The sequence below is a fragment of the Callospermophilus lateralis genome, chromosome X (assembly GCF_048772815.1).
Source record: "Callospermophilus lateralis isolate mCalLat2 chromosome X, mCalLat2.hap1, whole genome shotgun sequence".
Taxonomy (NCBI): Eukaryota; Metazoa; Chordata; class Mammalia; order Rodentia; family Sciuridae; genus Callospermophilus; species Callospermophilus lateralis.
The window spans coordinates 7,519,324-7,535,959 of NC_135325.1; the positions used below are offsets into that span (position 1 = coordinate 7,519,324).

Sequence of the window (16,636 nt, forward strand, 5' to 3'; positions counted from 1 at the left end):
ATTGCCCATCCCCCATCCCCCTCAAACATCTGCTCTGCTCCTCGGTGTAGCCTCAGCTGCTCACTAAAGGGATCAAGCCTCAGAAGCCTATTCTCCTTCTTTGAAGCTGACAGCTTGATGCCTGTGGAAATGCAGCCCTATTTCAGGGCTTCATTTAAAGAGGTTTCAAAGAGTGACTTGAAGGATTGGTTAAGTCACTTATTATGGCTCCCCTCCAGGCCCACAGCTCGCTGGGGCCCAAACATAGCAGCTGTGGCTTTGCAGGTCATTGGCAGGCAGGTGATTATTCTGAATTGGCACCTGGCTAGTTTGGCGTGTTCTAGCTCTTCCTAGAGCTTCTTCCAAGCAGCAACAGGCACTTTCGTGCCTTGTACCTTTCTTTCTTTTTTTGTGGTGCTGGGGATTGAACCCAGGGCCTTGTGCACGGGAGGCAAGCATTCTACCAACTGAGCTCTATCCGCAGCCCATCCTACTTTTCTTATAGCATGTGTTTGAAAATGATCCACCAAGGAGTCAGGCAATTACATTACCCTCTGACTCATGCTGATGTTGGGCATGTCTTAAAGAACACTCCCCCCCCCCAAAAAAAAGCCTATGAAAAATATAGGAAACCAGGGAGGTTGTGTCCTGTGGATTTCAGGCAAATGGCAGCGAACAGGCTGGTTAGGGCTTTTTTCCTTCCAGTCCTGTTGCCACCTTGGCACCCTCATCCTTCTCCAAAGGGAGAGTGAATGGGAAGGTGTAGGGGTTGTGCAGGAGCCTGGGGGAGAGGGCGTGGAGCCAGGCCTGTGTATGGGCTGCTGCAGGCCAGCTGCCCACGTAGTCTCTGGGATCTGTGCCTGTGCAAGGAATGTGTAAATCCGTCGTGGCAGGAACTGACAGACTCCGGGGCTTGTTCTTTATGTAACTACTCTTACCTCAGCAGGGAGAGTATTGTGATTTGGAAGAAATGGAACCAAAGGCAGTAAAGTCCCTGGTGAGTGGCATCTGCACACCACCAAGCCCTGATGAGCACAGGGAGGCTGCTCTTGTCACCATGGCCTCTCCCAGGAGCAACTAAAACACCTGGTTTGGCCTAAAGAAAGACTCTGCCAGGGGGCAGTCACATACCTTTCCTCTGCTTTAAGAATAACTATCAGTACTGCATCTTGACTCTGAGGGGTGCTAGGCAGAGCTGTGGCCTCTTAAAGCAGCTACAGCATCATCCTCTCTTCTCCCCCTCCACAGACACTTCAAGGAATGAGAGACAGATCCAGTAGTCTCATTTCCATTTCAGAGGCAGCATCACCATGAATCTAACCCATCACTGTCACCCAAACAGAGGGCACCCCTTGGCCACCAGATGACCTGTCTTTCAAGGTGTATTATTTATGGAAATTGTTCTCTCTAATGTTTATTCCCCCCAGGGGAAGACACTGCCTGGAGAGAAACTCCATTCACAAGGACACCTGGCAAAAGATTTGCCAGACCCTGTCACAACCCATCTTTCTCTACAACCATTATCTCCAACCACACCCGAGAGTGAGGATGCAAATGCTTTTATGAAAAGAGTTCAAATTCCCAGCCTGGCTCTCTTTTTAAGAGGGAAGCAATGTTTCTGTGGGAACACACCATTAATTTCCATGGCATCTAGTGACTCATTCATCATGTGATGGTTCCTCTTGAGCCTGGGAGGGGAGAGACAGGGGACTCCCTACCTGCTCCAGCTCCAAAACAACAATTTGTTTGGCTATTATAAAAAATTCAGAGTCTCACCTTTTTTTCCCCCCTAGATTCTAGAAGATGTGGGAGTTTTCATAAGGTAGGAGACACCCCCAATTCACGGGCAGCCAGGATAAAATTCTTGAAGATGTGAGCCAAAATTAACTGGGAGCAATTGTATAAATCTTGGCAACAGAGAATTGTTACATGAAGTCAGCCATGCTAATAGAGCAGCTAAGAAAGCAGGGTACAAGATAGTGAAAATTCTACAGAAAGATAGAATTGTTCTATTTGGTAAACAGTTTGGACCCCAGACAGACTGCATCCTGTTAAGATGTTCCCCTGTCAAGGTCTGCTTGTCTAGCTATTGCTGCTGGAAGGATCTTTCTGTCTTTAAGATGTGTCACTAGCTCATCGAACCTATTTCTGTAACTCTCTGAGAGCCAATTTAAGCTGGCTTCTCAGTTCGCTCTGCACTCAAAAGAGACCAATTTCTAATTCCTTCTTAGAGTCCATGAGACCAGATGCTGTGACAAATGTTCCAGCAAAATGAACCTAGAAAATGATCCCAGGGTGCTCCTTGGGGGAGCACAGGATTCATCAGTTCTATCTGTGGTTTAAACATACATTGGTTTCAGGTTGAGTGCTGCCATCTCCTCCCAGTGAATGTTTCTGATGGGACATGCTTTTGTGGCAGCATAGAGGATCTTGGGGGACAGAAGAAAATTCCCAATGAGGCTAGGAGGCAAGTGACAGATTCAGAGGTGATCATGTTTATAGTTGTAGTCTTACTGCATCTGGCAGCCTGAACTGGGCAGCAGTTCCTGCAAGTGAGAAGCCACTGCTTTTGTTAGGTAGGTCATTGTCCCATAAGCCCCACTTGGAGCGCTGTCATAAAAGAAGTGGCAAATTCCTGTGGCTTGGTCTTTCTCCAGGGTATCAGTGGCTCCAATTGATACCTGCAGCAGGAACAGGCAGAGGGAACGTGAGCAGAGCCCACCTCCTCCCCCACCCCACAAGATTCTTCTGCATGTTGGAGGCGGCCAGTGTGGGTGAGGGGTGGTTGCTAGAGGTCCAAGTCTAGGCTTCACTAAAGAAAGCCAGTGTCTCCCAGCAGGTAGGGCCTTCTGCCTCTGCTCTGGGCTGGACTATGTTCTCACAGACCCTAGTTTGCAGCTCTGCACTGACTATGAGAGGGCAGCTTCTTTGCCTAACCTGATTTTGTATACAGGATAAGTGGTTTGCCCAGAGCCACATATGTAGCAAGTGGTGGTATTTAGACTAAAAGCTACACTGACACAGGCCTGTTCAAAGGTTGATTTCCCAAGTGGCCACTGTGCCATTTCCTAACCAAGTGGCCATTTTTTCACCATCTGATGACATTTTCTTTGGCGCATACTCCTTCCTATTGGATATAGAACCTCCAGCTTCAACAGAGAAAAATGCTGGCCAACCTGACTATTGGGCTTCAGCTGTGGGATGAGCAGATGGTCTGGGCACACCTACCTGGTCCTGCAGGAACAGCTGATTGGCCATCTGCACAATCTGATCTACATGGATGATGCCCCCAATGCTGTCCATCTCTGTGTCTGAGAGCAGTGTCAGCACCATGATAGTTTCCACCAGCAGCTGCCGGTACTCAGGCTGGGGCACGCGGTTCAGCACTGACTCCACATGGACAGCAAACTTGATTTCATGTGGAGTCATCTGTCAAAGGGACAGGCAGGTGGCCAGCAATGAGATGGGACAGAAATAGCCCAGTAACCAACACTTCCCTCAGCACCACTGGGACGCAGCTCAAATGCCACCTCCCTTCTGGCCACTGTCTTGATTCTGCAGTGGGAACCTTCTGGAGTAGGAGGCTGAGCACTCTGCTCCAAGAGCCAGTTGGCCTTGTCCTAATCTCCTCTATCCACACACTGGACTGTGACTTGCAGGGCATAGGGACTATTTCTTATTTTTCTTCTCATCATTCCCTGCTTGGGTAGGGTCAAACTAAAACACCCATTTTTAAAATAATGCATGGGGTGGGAGGAGGGATAAGCCTTCTTGCAGCTCAAGAAAAGAGGCCCATGGAGGCCGCATGTGGGTCTAGTATGTGTGGGAAGAAACTTGGCTGGGGTATTCAGGGGTCCTGGGGAAAATATGGAGCTTGATAGTCTAGAAATGCTGTTTCTGAAAGAGACAAAAGGTGACAGGAAAGAAGCTGCACAATTTGAGGGTGAAGTGGCTGAAAAGATCAGACCTACAAATAGCCCGACTACTCAGAACAAGCTTGAGAGGCGTGTGAGCGTTCAGAGCCCATAAAAGAAACCCACGGAGGTCTGGGTTCTCCTCCTCATACCTCTTGGGTCGTTGAGGATGGGAGGACATAACCATCAATGGAGAGACCGTGGCACTGGAGGAAGAACACAGACATTTCAGTCAGATTCTAGAACATGGTAAAAGTGCTTGAGTGTTCTCACACGCACTTGCTTGCACAGCTCTCCCTGCCCTGGAAATCTGCACGAGGGCTGGAACACGCCAGACTGTCAGTTATTTTTAGAGCACTGTTCTCACTGCCCACAGGCTGTGTTTTCGATGGAACAATTCTAGGGAAACCAGCAGGCATCTTTCAGATCATGCACGAATAATGCCCTTGGGAGCTGTGGCATCCTCCTCCCTGGAGGCTCCATGTTTCACTTGGCAACTGGGCCCTGGTGCCTGCCAGGCCCCCTTTGGTGCCATAATGAAGGGAGATTTTCATGGCTCCTACTGGTGAAGTGATGCTTCTGTGCCTTTACAGGCGTCTATTTTCGAGATTTCTATAAAAAGCACCAATCACAAAAGACTCAAGCACATGCACAGACATGCACATGCACACCGTATATATAAATATCAAGCAGGCTCAATACAAAATGCTGCTCTTTCATAATAAAAGCATCTTGGTTTTGTGCCAGTGGAAGTCCGGACGGAAACATGATGCCCCAGGAAGAGTGGGGAGATTTTCTAGGAATAGTTTTTCCTAGTCTAATGGCCATTTTCTAACTGCTAGTGAGCCGGCTGTGCCGGCAGCAGCCACCCTGCCTTTACCCCTTCCTGAGGACTCCTGAAGAGGCAGGGGATGGCGCACGAGGGGCTTCCACAACTCCAAGGGCTCCCCTTAGTGGGTATCAGAGTCCAGCTGCTTATGGACAGGGTCCACTCTGAACTCCTCTCACCCAGCTTTGCGCCTGCCCTGAGGAAGACCTCAGACCCATAAAGCGCAGAGGCCAAAGCTTCACAACTGGCCAAAGGCATTTGCTACAGAAAGAATGCAGACCAAATGGTGCTGTGACTTTGCAAAGGGGGCTAGAGTACGTTCAGCTTGGGATTACTGCATTTTTCACTCCTCTCCTACTGTGAAATGAGCTAGAAAGAAATCATTTAGGGAAAAAAAAATTTGTCTTGGTTTGGATAAACGCTTTATAACTGAGGCATACCATCTCTCTGTGGGAGAGGCAGGACAAGCTCTGGTGGGGCCTGGGAAGCCGCATGAATGTCCTGAGGCCCATGTGGGAGGAGATAGAATGCAGAGAACAAAGGGGCCCATCTGCCCCCTTTGGCCATGCTGGCCCCTCCTTGGCAACAGGCATTCATACAGGCTTCCCGTGTTCAGGTGTGCAGTACAGTCTGGCTGTGTCACCTCTCCTTGATTTCCAGCCACAACCTCTAATGACTCTTTAACAGGTGGGAAACACAACCCAGTCGGATAGCCATATCAGCAGTGGGAAGCTGGCTAAGGAGGTGGGGCTTGGGGGTCCCTGTCCTCCAGGGAAGGAAGCAGGAGCAGCTCGGGATGGGAAGGACACAGGACTGCGTACCACACTGGAAGTTCCTGAACACCCTCAGGACCTAACACAGTGTCCAGCAGACACCAACTAATAGGTAGAGGCTAGGGATGCTGCTACACACCCCACAGTGCATGGGACAGTTCCCAACAGCAGAAAATTACTTGGGCCAGATGACACAGTGCCAAGGTGGAGAAACCCTGCTCTAGACTGCGAGCTGCTCAAGGTCAGAGGCTGTGTGTTTGCTTGTTCTGCAGCCATCTGTTACCTGATACCTGGCAGTGCCACCGTGTCCCATAGAGGCAGTAGAGGGCTGGCTCATTCCCTGGGAACACTTCTCTCAGTACCAGTGCATGCAGAGTATGGCCCAGTGCCCAGCTCACCTTTTGAAGGATCTTCCACACCTTCTGGTAGAATCCCACTGGGACCCTGTTGATGGCCCCATCCAGCCTTCTTCTGCGTAGCCACTGGCCCTGCCGCTCCCCCCAGCCAATGTGATATCCTCCTGAGTCTGATGATGATGTGCCCGTGGGTGAGGATGGGGTGCTGGACCTCTGTAACACAGAAAGCAAGTAGTCTTCAGAAGTCTTGAGGGATGCCCAGCAAGTGCCCCAGGGAAAAGCTCACTTCCATGAAGGCTGGCTTAGTGAACTAATCAAAATCACTATATGCCACTCACCCAGGGAGGAACAGGGTTCCTTGTCCATTTTGCTCTTTGATGTTGGATTATTCTTTTGCTCTCCAGGTTGATTACTTGATTCCTCCCAGCCTCCAAGAGGTAGTAGAACACCCAGAGGACCCAAACTCATAGGGCATTGGCTAAGCAGGGATGGTGTGAGTTCTGGGATCAGGCCACTGTGGTGCCAACCCCAACTCAGTAACAGCTAGCTGCAGCAGAGACCCAGGTGAGGCTTCCCTGGCCCTATACTAGCACCGACTGCCACCCTGGTTGCATCTGTACAACAGGGAGCTGCCTGTGGGCATTTGTTGAGTGAAGACACGGAAAAACCCTGAGAGCATGACTGGCTTGTGCTGAGTGCTGAGGAGCAGCTATCCACCTGAGGGCTGCTCCCCTGAGGACACCTCAGGAGAGATGCTGGCTCTCAAAGCAGGTAAGCTTCTCCGGTCTGCAGTCCAGGGAACAAATGCCAAAGTGCCCAGTTGAGCAGCATCACTATAGGGCAAGTACCACAGAGAATACCATACCTCCTACAGGAGGGACCTCAGATTTTAGTATTTCCACCCATGCTTTTCAATTCTGCCTGCTACCATCCTGTTCTTGGCCTTGGCAGGGTCACAGTGGCTCTGAGTTGGAACTGGCCCTGATGACACAAGGTAGGAGGGTGTCATTTCCTTCTCACTTCCTCCAAAGACTGGATTCCTTCTGGGCTCTGTGAGGGCAGCACTGTTGCAGGGCTGCCCATGACCAAATAGCAGCTCCCAATGGGGCCTGGCGGCCAGACCTGGAAGAGGGGCTTGCCTGAAGTCATCCGTGTCTCCTTGCTGGAGCAAAACTCGGCCTGCTGTCTTGCCCAGGGTGGGTTCTAGCCCTTCAGCCTCCAGGTCAGGGTAAGGGTAACCTGCATCCTTACACATGCCTTTGTCCTGGATTATTTGGCACTTTGATTTTTCAATGCACAACGTTGAATTTAAAGACTTAAAGTAAAATCCCAATATTAAGCACACCAGCAGGGCAGGAAGCGGGCTTCTCTCTGTACTAATCTTGAGCAGATCTTATTTTGAAAAAGACAGGCTGGGTTATTCCACTGGGCTCATTACTGCCATTTAAATAAGGCAACAATTAGCTACAAATAAAAGTAATTACAGCCAAGCTCATCAATGACTTAGCTGATTTTCTCTTGGTTTTGGTAGGCTAAGATTCAGATTTGTCTTTGTGATTAGAACATTTCTTAGGCCCTCACTTGAGCTGGAACCCTACACAGAGCCAGGCCATGTGGCTGTAAAGTGCTGGTCAGCATGTGCTTCCCTGCCTCAGCTCAATACTCAATTAAAAAATATGGAACCAATGCCCTGAAGATTCCAGAAACTCCTGCAAATTGGTGAGGAGAGCTCTCCTCAACCACACCATGCTGAGGAGCTTAAGCAGAGAACTGATAGCTCAAGAGGGAAAACAAAGTTTAGTTGAACAACTTCTCAGCCTTTCTAGAAATTCCTCAAAATTAGGAGGAGACTGTAAACCCAGCTCAAATCTTCAGAAGTCAGGGGTAAGGGCTGGGAAGAAGCTCAGTGCTGGAGAGCTTGTCTGGCAATACATGAGGCCCAGGGTTCCATACCCAGCACTGCACACACATACAAATCAAAACAATTCAGGGATGAGGTAGGAGCAGAGAGAGTCCACTAGAAGATTCAGACAGTATGAACACAGAAGAGGAGGCAGGGAGGGACATGATTCAACACATGTTTACCGCAGACTTGGAGGAATGCACACTGCTGGATGCGGCCTGTCCCACAGAAAAGAACTACAAAAACAAAAAGAGTCGACTCAGTCATGTGTGAAGACACCAAGAGATGCCAGTAGCACAAGCACACAGGCATGAAAAGTGGCCAGGAAGGAAGGTATGGAGAGGGCTGGCTCAAGAGGTTCTCACTCAGAAGTGCAGGTGATCTAGCCTCAGCACCTTGGCACAATACTTAAAAAAGCAAATATACCAGATTCTGTTTGCTTGTGCAAGGTGCCTAATTGGAGGTGGAATGTTTTCCAAACTCAGTCATGAAATGCTGATGTTTTATGTTGAGTCATGAAAATCTAGAGATCAACAAAATGCCCATAACCACCACTAACAACTGGCATCTAACAGGCATCCCATAGGTATTTGTTAAATACATGTGATCAGGGTGATGACCTTTGGCCATACAAGTATTTCCTCACCTAAAAGTCTAGACTCTACTCATGGATTACAAGGGTATGGTCTGTGTACCTGGTGTTCTTGCAAAAGTGAATAGAAATTTAAACTGTCATGGCACTGATTAAATTTTGAACAGAGAATGTTTCCTTAATGTAAGGAAATATAAATATAGCCAAATATAAAACTTGTACTAGCTAGTTGAATATAAACACATCAAAGAAGAAAGGTGATCATTCTGTCTCTGTAACATGCAAGGACAGAATTAAATGAAGGTGACAGGAACCATCCATATTCACCCATACTTAGGCCAGCAGAGTATGGGTAACCAGAGGAACGGTGCCACCGAGTGGCTGACAAAGGAAGGCGTTTGGAAAGTTGGTTCCTTACTTGGAAGAAGCATAAATTAGAATGAGAGATAAGTATGTTTTACCCCTGGACAACATGTGCAATCTGCATTCACATGTCAACATGTGATTCCTCTATACTCTCCTGGTCCATAGGGACATCAAATCATTAGAAATGTGACTCTGGAAGCCAGGTGTGGTGGTGTGCACCTGTAGTCCCAACTGGTTAGGAGGATGAGGCAGGGGGACTGCTTGAGCCCAGTCTGGGGTCAGCCTGGGCAACACAGTGAGACACATCTCTTAAAAAAAAAAAGTGACTCCAATTTTCTGGAGGAAGTAGGATGCCACAGGGTGGCATTGAAGAACAGTATCCTTACATTTTTTTTTTTTTTTCCTTCCACGGTTAAATTCCCCCAGGTCATCTGCAGACAGGAATAGCCCTAGCCTTTCTATTGGTAAGTATACCCAATTTAGCTCCTGCGTAGATACCCCTATTTAGTTTCTTCTTTTTGAACAGGAACTTTGAGGCAGAGCCCAGACCATACAAGTATCCTATAAAGCCCAGGAATTTGACAAATGGGTTTTTTTGAAGCCCAGGGCAAGGTCACTTCTCCTGCCTTCAAGTCCTGCTCATTTTCTGTCCCTGGGGGTTGTCTGACTATGCCACTTTGATGGGCAGAATTGCTCCTTCACCCAGTCACACTCTGTATTTACAGCTTCACTTTCCACATTCAAGCCAGAAAGGACATGAAAGACACACAGTAAAAGACAAAACAAGGCAAAAATATTTCACCTGTTCATCAGCACTAAATCGCCTTGTCATCTGAAAGTTAAAACATCAGAAAATAAACAAAAACTAAATCAAGAACACCCTAATACTTCTATCACCCTCTGATAATCCAGGGCAGTGATGGTCAACCTCAGGGGGTGATCATTAGTGCCTCACAGACTCAAGCTAGTGGAACATGACTAACGTTTGAAATACAGGAGGAAATCCAAGTACATTTCTCATTGTAGGTCTCTGTCAAAAGGAAAGTCTATTTCCTACCATGGGTCATGGTCAAGTTCTAGCATAGTGCATATCAGGACTAAAAAGATGTTGAATCACAGTCCTGTGAGGATAAGTTCAAAAGGATTTTTACTGTGAATTAAATAAAAGGGGACAAAGAAAAGAGATACCTGTAGAAGGTGGGTAACATAGGTATCATGGTCATTCAATTCTATTTCCAGATCCTTCTATTGAAATAGAAGGACACATTTGATGGAGAAATGATTGTTTCTTTCTGTATGACTCTACTTTTTAAATGGCACAAAAACAAACATGGACAAAAGCATGTTCTAGAACATATACAAAACATCACATTGAGGTGAAGGAACAGGCAGGTACAGGTTGCACAGGGGCAGTTAGGGGTACCTATCTGGGTACAGAGCTTTATTTAGATCCCAAGGCAGAAGGGACCTCATGTCCTCTACAAAAAGCAGGCTGAAGCTTCATGCCCTGGGTTTCTATGACCTTCTGAGGTGAGCCTAGGCAGGAGAACCACTTTTCTTCCCAATTCCTGCTGCTGCCACTGCCAGGGTGTTCTTACCTGTTTCATCTCACTTCTCAGTCTGGTAATGCCACTCCTCTCAGTTTTGGTGACTCCAGTATGTCCCACCTCGTGGATGGAGATGGCAGGGCTGGATGTGGTGGAGTGAATAGGGCGTACTAGAGGGAAGACACACACACATGTGGTTCTTTGGGACTATACAGCACCCACCCTGAGGGAGGAAATGTGAATGATGTGTTTCTTTGGGTTTGCGCTCGACCCTCTCACTTGACTATAAACTCTGCCTGTCCTGGCTAGTGCTGGGCTCTCAGTGCCCAGGGTGGCAGAGACTCACCATGAGGGTCTTGCAGGGCTGTATGAAAGTGCAAAAGCTCCTTAATCAGTACACACAAAACAGAGTGGCAGAAAGCCCTTTAGAAATTGAATATGCTTTTTAAAATAATTTTTTACTTTTTCAAAAGGTCACCTTTCTTGTGGAAAACTGAAACCACCCAACTAAGCAAGCCAGAACTAATGTCTTTTGACATTTTAGTTGTTATTCTGACGGGTTTTTTTTTTCCTATGGTTGTGTTTTTCCTATGGTAAATGTTTTTATCATATAAAACAGAATCATCACATATGTATAAACATATGAAATATACATCATATATATTTATATCTGATATGTATATGTGTAAAGTCCTTGACCTTTCTGTACTTAATATGCACTTAATATGTTATCATGAATGTCTTCCCATGCCATTCCATATTCTATCACCTCACATTTAATGACTGCATGACATTTGATTGTTGTAAGGGATTCATCATTACTCACATGGAGGACCCACACTGACCTTGCCAGGCTTTATCCCCAGCCCCATGACCCTTAGAATGCCAGCAGTGCCTGGGGAAAATGACAAAACTACAGGGTTCTCACTGAGGGGCTTGTTACTTGGACACTTGTAGCTGTGGGCCCAGTGATGGGAGAGCATGCCAGTCCCTGTCTAGACACTGGATGCAGGTGCCAATGCATGTTGCCCAGGGACAACAGGGATCTGGGGCAGAATTTAGCACTGCAGGGGTACAGGGAGGAGAGCCCACCCCAGCCACAGGGGTACTGAGCCTACTGGAAGACCTTGGGCTGGGAAGGAAACATGAGAGAGCCAGGTACATGATGCTGCTAAGGGCCCAGGGGGCAGGGAGACTCTTCTGCCACCCTAGCCCCTCCCTTCCAATCTATTGCACCAGCTGCAAGACTCACACCTATCCCTGGCCCTCCCCCTCCATGGGCCTGGCCTCTGGACTATGCCTTCCTAGCCCCTCAATCCTGAGCCAGATGTGCTGTTCTGGGCATTTGTACATGTTTCTCCCTCCCACCCCACTACTCCCCTTTGCAGGCCTGGCTGGAAGGTCACTCCCCACCCAACCCCACAGAAGCTAGGGGAAATGGAGGGCAGTGGAGAGGGAGGAGAACACCAAGGAGACACAATGATTAGCCTGAGGGGGAAGAGGGGCACCAGGCCAGTGGAAAATGGAAGCCAAAAGAGGTCTGGAAAGCTCCAGAAGGGCCTGTATGGGGGTGTTCACTGGAAACAATTATCTCAGACATCTCAGGATTTAATCAGAATTTTAAGAATTCTAAGCCAATATAAGCTTCCTAGTTTATAAAAACTGAATAATTACAAATTAAGAAATGATATTATGTTTTAAAAAGATAGCTTGTCTTCTGTCCTTACTTGCAATTAACCATATTTGGGCTTTCAAATGATATCACTCAGTTGGTAGTGTTATAAGCATCTATAGCTTTACTCTAATGACAATTATCTGTGTCAAACCATATACACTATATGATGAGAACACAATATTTATCTTGTACATTTACATTTCAAGGATTGTGCATTGGAAAGAACTGGAAATTAATTTTGGACAAGGGTCTTGAGAGCTCCTCCCTTAGAAAGGAGAAACGCCACCAATATGCATATGATTTCCTTGGTCTGTGGCTGAAACACACTCAGGAAAAATACAAAGTACCCAATGTCCTTCTTATTAAATAAAAGGAATGACAGCCCACAGTGTATTTCTTTGGCTTGATGAAATAAATTCACCAATGTGTCTGCAAATCATTTAGCTTTTTTATGAGGAGGAGAAATGATAATTGCTTCAATTATAGTTAGAGAGCATTTGAGAACAAGGACTTGGGTGATTATATTTCTTAGCACTGCAAGCAAGGTTCTGGGACAGATAAACTGAGCAAGACTGGACTGAAGGAAACGAACTGGCCTTTAGAGGTTGAAGAGGGTCTTCTTCTTGCCCCATGGAGGATGACATGGGACCTAGCTGAGAACACCTCTACTCAAACCAAAGGCCACTTCAGGCAATTTGAAAGAACAACTCTTTAGCCCGACACGTGGGGTCATTCCCTAACCCCCACAAGTGATGACAGCTGGTGCTTATGGCCACAGGAGACATAGGATGCAGAGGCATGACACTGTGTGCATGTGCCACTGAAATCTGTGGAACAAATGCTGTCCCAGCAAACCTGCGAGGGTGTCCTGAAGCCTTAAAAGCAGGAACCTTGAGCCTAGGCCTCTGTCCATCCCATTAAACAGGAACAGTACAATCACATGTCCGAGTCTCAAGTATAGGGGTTGACTTGCATGGCAAGGAAGCAGCTCCCTGTAGAGATGCCCAGAGCAATTACTTACCACTTCTTTCCACACCAAACTCTTTTCCGCTTAGAATATGATGTAGGAGATTTTTCATATCAAAAGGGCTGAGGTTCATCAAACTCTCAGAAGCTTCTTCTCCTACAAACAAACATCTTGTAAGTTTCCCAGACCCAGGACTGGTGGCAGGTGAAGGCACAGTCATAGTACAGACGTAGTGGACCTGGGTGGGAGGGAGTGACAAAGGATATAGTGGCAGGTCTCCTGATCAGGATCACCTCACTGGCACTGCAGGGCTGAAAGGCACTGGTCCCTGGGGATTCTAAATGCTGTTGTTTAAATTGGTACCATATTTGCTTAATTCCTAGACACATATTTTTTCTCACATTTCCCTGATCCCTGATGCTGGGATGTGTCTTGTGATTGCTATTTATTTTCAATTGGGAGGATTCTTCCCAGTGAAGTTGTTACTAAATGGAGGATGAAATCTCACAGCAAGAATAGCAGGAAGGAGCTTAGCTATTAGGTACAGAAATGGTAAATATCACTAGTGCCTCCTTGTCCTCCCTATCTTAGGAACTCCAGTACCCTGCGTCTATGTGGTCTGACAGGCCGATGGCATCAAAAGCCAACAGGAATATTTGAGCAGGGGTCCCCTCAGAGCAAGGCCTCAAGGCCAGATGCCGGGGGGAGCTGGGCAGGTAGGAGCTTCAGAAGCCACTGCCTCTCACCTGAGCAGTTCAGGCTCCTTGCCAGCTCTGTAGCCATCACCTGAATGATCAGCCCAATCCGGAGTCGAAGCATCTCCACAAAGAGGCTAGGCTGGGCCCTGACGTACATCGCGAGGTAAACCACAATCTCCTGGCAAAGACACACATGGGGACAGGGTTTCAGAGACCCAGTGGGTGACCAAGGGGCCCCCTGGCACTCTGAGGAAGGCTGTCACCCCTCCCGTGCCAGCCCCGGACCTGTGTGAGGACCGCGATGCTGATGTCCTGCCCGCTGGCCTCGTAGATGAGTTTTGTGAGCTCCTCTGGAGGAAGAGGCCTAGGAAGGAGCAGGCCACAAATATAATGAGGTTCCTGGGATTAGGGCCTCCTTGCCCTTCATGAAAGATACCTGTTTTCTGTGCAAGTGCCCATGTGACAGAGGGACTCAATAGTACAAAGCCCTGCTGTTTTCCCATTGTTCTCCCACAAACCTGAGGTCTCTGGGCTGTGGACTTACGCCGAGATAGTCTTCTCCCGTGGCTCAGGCGGTAACCCCACAGTGAGCTGCTTCTGGTGGGACAGCAGGTCTGCACAGGCCTAAACATGTATTTGGGAGAAAGGGTGAGAGAGGAAAAAGGGAGAGGGGTTGGGGTGGGAGAGAGATTAGGCAAAGCCAACTGGGTCATTGCCAGTAAAGTCATAAACTTACCTTCACAATCATTATGATCCACATTGCCCTTTGTTTGAAAAATTCATACACAGATCCCAGACTAAGCAACCTAGGCAGGGCTAGGTCTCTGTATCTCCCAGGTGTGGCCCCAGGCCTGGCTCTGCAAAGCCCATCAATAGGTATTTAATGCCCATCTACTGCAGCAGATCCCTTAGGCTCCCTGATACTTGACAAGGCAGGATGAGTCCTTAAGTAGTGATGGTAAGAGACAATGGCCACATTGTATTCCCAAATTACCAGTTTCTCCATTTCTCACATATAATAAATACCATCACCTTGCCCCAATACTGAGCTTCAGTGTTGTAGGAAGTGGCTCTGGATTTGGCAGGGGCTCAGGGTAATAAATGTCAATGATCACTGTACTGTGGATGTACACAAATAAGAGAGCTATGTTTCCAAGGTTGTGTTGCCACAGAGTATCTTCATTTGATTTCTTGGCAAGCCTTTTTCTGTGGTTAAGAATGAACCAAACTAATCAACTTGAAATTTCTTCCCTCTGCTTGCCTTCCCAGAGCAGTGGGAGGTCAGGAGAGAAAGGCTTGCCCCAGTACTGGATTAGGTCTCCATTTTCCTTTACAGTTAAGAGGCACTTGCCTCGAGAGTTTCTGTAACTCCAAGATTGGAAGAGGAAGAGGAAGAAGACAAAGGGCAAGAGGGGATGAAGGACAACCCAGCAGGCATGATTGCTCTGACCTCAGCAAGGACCTCCACCTTCTTCCTGAGCAGGCCTGAGATGTAGCGAATCAAACCCCACTCTTGGTTCAGGCCGGCTTTCCCATAGAGCTCACTGAGAAGATTGTGAACAGTGACCCCATGCTGTCCTGAGAGATTGGTGTCCCAGTTGGGACCCCTGTCAAGAGATAGAAAAATGCAGAGATATTGGGCCAGAATGTTTAGACTGCAAGAGGAATGAATGTCAAGGGCTCTGGTACTCCTAGTGCCTCAGCCTCATTGAGAGGGTTCCACACTACCAAAGCATCCCTATGTCCTTTGAAACAGAAGATTAATATAAGGACATTGTAGGATCCTGGCCTCATTCAGCCTTCTTGTTCTGGGAGGTAAGCATCAGTAGGCAAAGAAGGGGATGGAAGACTTATTCATGGTGATCTTGGGTAACTGGAGTGAATACGATCATGACCCGGGGTGCTGCAGGCTGAGAGACTAGGAAAATGAATTAATTAAGGAGAACTGAGAAGGCTCAACCTAGTGAAACCATAAATCTACTGCTGTGGCCTGAATGTTTGTATGCCCCCTAAATTTCTGATAAAATACTAAACCCCTCAGGATGATGATATTTTGGGGTGGAGCCTTTGAGAGGTGATTAGATCATGAGAACAGAGCCCTCATGATTGAGATTAGTGTCCTTAATAGAAGAGGCCCAGAGAGCTAACACATCCCTTCTACCATTGAGGACACAGGTAAAAGGTGCCATCCACAAGAAAGCTGGCTCTCACCAGACACTGAATCTACTGGTACCTTGGTCTTGGATTTCCAGTCTCCAGAACTATGAGAAATGCATTTCTGTTGTTTATAATGCCAATTTGTATTGTATTATAGCAGCCCAAACAGACTAAGACACAACTTACTTTATTACATAAAGGATGTACAGGATGTCTGCTTGGTCCTGCAGATTTGAACAATCCTTCAGCTGTTCAACTAGCTTCTCACAGTCCACATCACCATGGTCATCTCTGGGCCACTGGAAGTCATTTTCAGGAGCCTGGCCGTATAAAAGTAAAAAAGTAGGAGAGGGGTTGAGTGTAGGAACTTTCAGATGATCAAGAAGTAAAACACCAACTTGGTCTTTGAACTCTGGCACTGTGCTAGACCTATTTTTTAGTGAATATTTTATACCTTTTTATTTATAGGCTTTTACTATTTTTGATCAGTGGATCACCATGTTGACAAATGTTTGCAAGAAACTGGAACAGGTTAAAATATGTGTAATTTTTATTTATGCCAAGTTCAAAAACAGGGAAAACTAATCTCTGCTGTTAGAAATTATAATGGAAATTATGTTTGGACTATAGGGGGAGGAAATGACTGAGAGGGAACCAGAGGTGGCCATTTATATATTGGCTCAGTGACAATTCATTTTAGTCTATACTTAAGCTGTATGTACCTTTCTGTCCATATATTATACTTTGATAAAATGTTTTTTTTAAAGCAAAATAAACACAAAATGCATGTTTTAAACAATATAAAATTGAACTTAGGTTAAAATTTCTCCAACAGGCACTGGATATTTTGATTCATGTGAGATATAATCAAGGGAAGACT

General features: G+C 46.9%; 1 protein-coding gene across 3 annotated transcripts in view; it reads right to left on the reverse strand.

The window, feature by feature from the left end:
- Nucleotides 1–2,454: 2,454 nt before the first annotated feature.
- The window catches only part of Phka2 (phosphorylase kinase regulatory subunit alpha 2), a 69,103-nt gene continuing 54,921 nt past the window's right edge, over nucleotides 2,455–16,636 (reverse strand). For 2 of the 3 annotated variants that reach the window (XM_077107692.1, XM_077107690.1), the window contains 13 exons: nucleotides 15,943–16,076; nucleotides 15,050–15,206; nucleotides 14,144–14,223; nucleotides 13,885–13,963; nucleotides 13,648–13,777; nucleotides 12,956–13,057; nucleotides 10,311–10,429; nucleotides 9,515–9,544; nucleotides 7,937–7,990; nucleotides 5,894–6,064; nucleotides 4,046–4,099; nucleotides 3,208–3,408; nucleotides 2,455–2,660 (listed from right to left, as the gene is read on the reverse strand). In XM_077107692.1, coding sequence (XP_076963807.1) covers nucleotides 2,490–2,660; nucleotides 3,208–3,408; nucleotides 4,046–4,099; nucleotides 5,894–6,064; nucleotides 7,937–7,990; nucleotides 9,515–9,544; nucleotides 10,311–10,429; nucleotides 12,956–13,057; nucleotides 13,648–13,777; nucleotides 13,885–13,963; nucleotides 14,144–14,223; nucleotides 15,050–15,206; nucleotides 15,943–16,076 — 1,482 coding nt within the window. In that variant the 3' untranslated portion in view covers nucleotides 2,455–2,489. The remainder of the gene's footprint in view (nucleotides 2,661–3,207; nucleotides 3,409–4,045; nucleotides 4,100–5,893; nucleotides 6,065–7,936; nucleotides 7,991–9,514; nucleotides 9,545–10,310; nucleotides 10,430–12,955; nucleotides 13,058–13,647; nucleotides 13,778–13,884; nucleotides 13,964–14,143; nucleotides 14,224–15,049; nucleotides 15,207–15,942; nucleotides 16,077–16,636) is intronic. The other variant, XM_077107691.1, reaches the window with a different exon arrangement.